The sequence below is a fragment of the Hydractinia symbiolongicarpus genome, chromosome 6, assembly GCF_029227915.1.
Source record: "Hydractinia symbiolongicarpus strain clone_291-10 chromosome 6, HSymV2.1, whole genome shotgun sequence".
In the NCBI taxonomy this organism is placed as follows: domain Eukaryota; kingdom Metazoa; phylum Cnidaria; class Hydrozoa; order Anthoathecata; family Hydractiniidae; genus Hydractinia; species Hydractinia symbiolongicarpus.
The window spans coordinates 8,087,501-8,091,824 of record NC_079880.1 but is presented as its reverse complement, the minus strand read 5'-3'; the positions used below and the strand labels follow the sequence as shown (position 1 = coordinate 8,091,824).

Genomic DNA, 4,324 nt, shown 5'->3' with positions numbered 1-4,324 from the left:
GCTACTGTTAGTTTCAAATAATATGTCGCGGTTCTTTTTCTGATAACACAGTAAAACATCGAATTTTGGCTGGTAGTATTTGTATTAAGTTGATATAACTACATGCACAGATATACTTACAGCTTTTGCAGTTGCGACATTTGCATTTTGGTAAATTTCAATCTTTATGTTCTTTTACAAGTTCATATTTGACATTTTTAATATTTATAAGATGCATTAAAGCTGGCGGGGAACTCAAAAACGGACGTTTCTGTGATGGGACATTTAGTCAGTGCTGCTATCCAAACTTACATGGGTTCGTCAAATGTATTTATACGTAAATCATGTTATGTTCTGTTCAGAACTCAGTTAATGTCACTTCTTTCCCGTCATCGTGTCCAATATCTTTAATACCATGATCACATTGAAGAAACATTTTAGTTACAGAAAAAGAAATATACCGAAATAACGCTTTTTTGATATTGTCCCCAAATTTTGAAACATCCTTTTAAAACGTGCTTTCACAGCACCTGCATGACACATCTCGTTCCCAGGAACCTGACTCTTTGCCGGAAGCGGAAAGAATTGTTTTTATCTTTTTTGTTCTTTGTGTAACGAAAACAATATCGCTACTAATGACTCAAATGGAAGTGAAAAAACTAATAATTTATAATATTTATTGACTTTCCCGATAATCTCTCTATGCAAATTTTGGTGGATGTTTTTATTCAGAGATTTTTTTATTCTTATTCAGAGATCTGCATGTGAAAACCAGGCATGGGCGTAAATGTACAATTCCCTAAGCGTTGTACTGCGGTATAAAAACAACTAACTGCATAAAAACTTGTTCCTCAGTCATTATAAAATTTCAAAATATTTTATTTGAAGAACTTGTCCAATATGGTAAGTTTTATTTAATGAATAACTATGACTTTTCATCAACCTTGTGTGATTAGGATTCCATTTAGAATTATATACATAAATACTTCAAAAAATAGAAGTTCGTTTTTCAGTTACGCTTTTAGTTTTATTTCTTCGACAAAAGCTACAAAAAGTTCAGTCTTATGTTTTACCTTCATCAAGGTTATCAATGACATGATAATTTTGTTGTAACGCTGACCGTGACAAGTCAGCTCAGCAATTCGAATTCAAGTCTTTACCTTGCGTGTAATTATTCCTAGCATAATATCAGTTGTTTTTGAACACATACATTTCTGTTAAATTTTTAATGCAATTTCTCGTCCAAAGAAATTAATTTAAGCATTGGGTTAAATGTAAATTACGTACACTAGTGGACTTCCCAAATAACTGGTGACACGTTTGTTGTAAGAATCAATTTAAAGTACCTTTGATTGACGTCCACAAAATTATGTTACCATTTATTTTTGTGCTGGTCGATAAGGCCTCTGGAGAAATCCACCTGGCAGGGAAGCAATGAAAAAGATAACCATCACTTTAATTTTGATAACATCAGCAATGACGCGTCAATACACAAAAAGTATTTTTTTTCGAAATTTATTTACCCATTGCCTCTATTGTACAGAGCTTAAAATACTGATTGAAATATTGTTTAAATTTATGTGCTTTTCTCAAACGGTTAAGGAAATAAAGAGGTTAAAAAATTTTGCTGACGTCAGGAAGGACCTGCCAAAATACAAAAATTATAAATTTTTATGCAAACTTTCTAAAAATGAAAGATATTGACGTTAAAGTAGTGTTATTGACGTCGTGCCGTTACGTCAAAAAATTTAACATTTGAGACATATCTTTTTCGACGACATCAAAGGAAAATGCTAATAAATATTTCCATCTTATTAAGTGATTACGTGTCAAAAAAAGGCTGGCAACAGCAAGCACAAGGCACTTAAAATAGGTTTCTTATGAATTGTATTTACCCTAAAGGTTTTTACAATAGCTTATACAAAAAAGGCATAGTTCCTACTATTTGTGAATTCAAATCTGTTTTATTTTCTACTTCTAACGTCTCTTCACCACTTCTAGCTCCATCTTCACTTCTAAAGTAAATTATCATAGCTTCCAAATTCACTTTTCTACTTCTAATTCTTCACTTTTTTTCAAGATGGAGGGATCGTTCTTTTGTTGTTCTTTTGTGTCCAGGGTAACCATTTTCTGAAAGTTAGCCGTTAAATTTACTTTAGCAAATCAAATTAAGTCGTTTACATCACGTGACGTAAACAATAAATCCGCTGACAAAATAGACATACTTTCTTCGGCGACTTCAAAGAAAATTTCGCGTACATCAAGGGAAAATGAACTCATCACTTTGCCTGTCACAGACACACACACAGTCTCTGTGTTACGATAGAGATGTTTTGTTGTCTTATAATACATACGTTTTTGTAGAATAACGAACAACCAGAAGAACAACAACAACAACAGCAACAGCAACAACAACAACAAGCACAACCTCAACAAGCACAACCTCAACAACAACAGCAACAACAAGCACAACCTCAACAAGCACAACTTCAACAACAACAGCAACAACAACAACAACAAGCACAACCTCAACAAGCACAACCTCAACAACAACAGCAACAACAACAACAACAAGCACAAGCTCAACAAGCACAACCTCAACAACAACAGCAACAACAACAACAACAAGCGCCTCAACAACAAGCACAACCTCAACAACAGCAACCACCACCACTGCCACAGCAAGATCAAGTGTGGAGGAATGGGCAACGATACTTTGTGTATCACAACGTCCGAAGGGTAAGTAACATAAAATTATTTTCTCCTTACAGTTCTTTACCATCAAGTTATTATCGACATTTTTATCAATTTAGAATCCGAGAAGAGCCGTCAAGAGAGTGGCGTAAGTATTTTTCTTGCTATATTTTTGTCAGCCACTCATCCGCCAATGCCTGCTTTTTATAAAGCATCCAACTTTCTTACCTCAGAAATCGTTTTGTACTAGTATTTGAAAAAACTAGCCACATTAAATAAAGGTCGTGCTTCAGTCGCTAACCAATATTCAAAAGAAGTAAAATAGGATAGTATAATCTTTTAAAGGAACAACTTTCTTGAAACAATTGTACAAAATTAAGCTGTTTTTAAGTTTGTAGTGATTTTTTGTGATCGTTTGTTGAACAAGGTTATATTTTGGTTTTCGTATGAAAAGAGTTATTGTAGAATTTAGCATCAGAAAGACTATTCCGTTTGTTAGGCATCTTTGTAAAAAAGCGTTGGATATACATTGTAGCAAATTATTTTTTGTGTTTTGTGTTTGAAAGAAAGAATATAATGTATTATATACATTATTTCTTTCTTGTAGACCAAATGATGGCCAGCCAGTTTATGTGAGGGAGCGACGGAGGAGGAGAGTAAACCGAGATCCACCACCACCACCACCACCACTACCGCAGGCACCAGCTGCACCAGCTGCACCAGCACCACCGCCATCACCACCGCCATCACCACCGCCATCACCACCGCCATCACCACCGCCATCACCACCGCCATCACCACCGCCATCACCACCCCAACATCTAGAGCAAGCACCAGCACCAGCACAGGAGCAAGCACCAGCACCAGCACAGGAGCAAGCACCAGCACCAGCACAGGAGCAAGCACCAGCACCAGCACAGGAGCAAGCACCAGCACCAGCACAGGAGCAAGCACCAGCACCACCACGGGAGCAACCACCACCACCGCCACCACCTTTAGCTAGACAACCTGCACCCGCAGCAGCTGAGCAGTTCCATGTTATTCCGTATGTATAACGTTTTTTCTGCGAATTTATTAAAATTACAAATTTATTTTCGCGCTTTTACGTGATGCAACCAGTCTCGCTAATTTGACTCAACCTACTACACTTTTTCATGGAAACGCATTCGTGCAAGCTTTTAATCTTATAATACAGGTCTCAAATTGCTCTCACAGAGCTTCTGTTCTACGATTGACAATCGTTTCCCCTTTCACTAGGCTGGATCCACCGGAAGACTTTCAGGCTTGGCTTGAAGTAAGTTTAACGTGTTCTCTTTGTCAATGCTTCTGACTAAACGTTTTTAGATAAAATGAATGATGTATTTAAAACTTATCCTTAATTATTTAGCTCACACCGTTATGGTTTAGGAGGTACCTGGATGCAAGGGAGGATCGGATTCGTGCATTGGAGACTCGTGTTGAGGTACATTTAATTTTAACAACTATTCCTGAAAGAAGGCATCCATGACTCTCAGATTTTTCTAAACATAGAAATAAGGTTGAAAGGGTTTTAGGTCAATTATAATTAATCAAAGCATTTAATCAACATATTATCTACAAAATACGCAATAGCGTAATTTACGCGTTTAAGGATGTTTTGTTACTTCATGTG

General features: G+C 36.4%; 1 protein-coding gene across 1 annotated transcript; it reads left to right on the top strand.

The window, feature by feature from the left end:
- Window positions 1-255: 255 nt before the first annotated feature.
- On the top strand, window positions 256-4,180 carry LOC130647436 (transcription factor SPT20 homolog). The gene is made up of 9 exons (XM_057453289.1): window positions 256-316; window positions 835-882; window positions 1,382-1,477; window positions 1,882-1,940; window positions 2,344-2,718; window positions 2,793-2,821; window positions 3,281-3,718; window positions 3,931-3,967; window positions 4,061-4,180. Exons 1-9 carry the CDS (start codon window positions 256-258, stop codon window positions 4,178-4,180), a joined length of 1,263 nt encoding a protein of 420 aa, XP_057309272.1.
- The last annotated feature ends 144 nt before the right edge of the window (window positions 4,181-4,324 follow it).

Bases quoted from the DNA above. Each gene is read 5' to 3' on its own strand.
- LOC130647436 (XM_057453289.1), top strand. From the start codon at position 256: ATGGGACATTTAGTCAGTGCTGCTATCCAAACTTACATGGGTTCGTCA. The intron at 1,478-1,881 runs GTATTTTTTTTC...TTTACCCTAAAG, and splicing joins GACGCGTCAATACACAAAAA to GTTTTTACAATAGCTTATAC. The intron at 2,822-3,280 runs GTAAGTATTTTT...TCTTTCTTGTAG, and splicing joins AGAGCCGTCAAGAGAGTGGC to ACCAAATGATGGCCAGCCAG.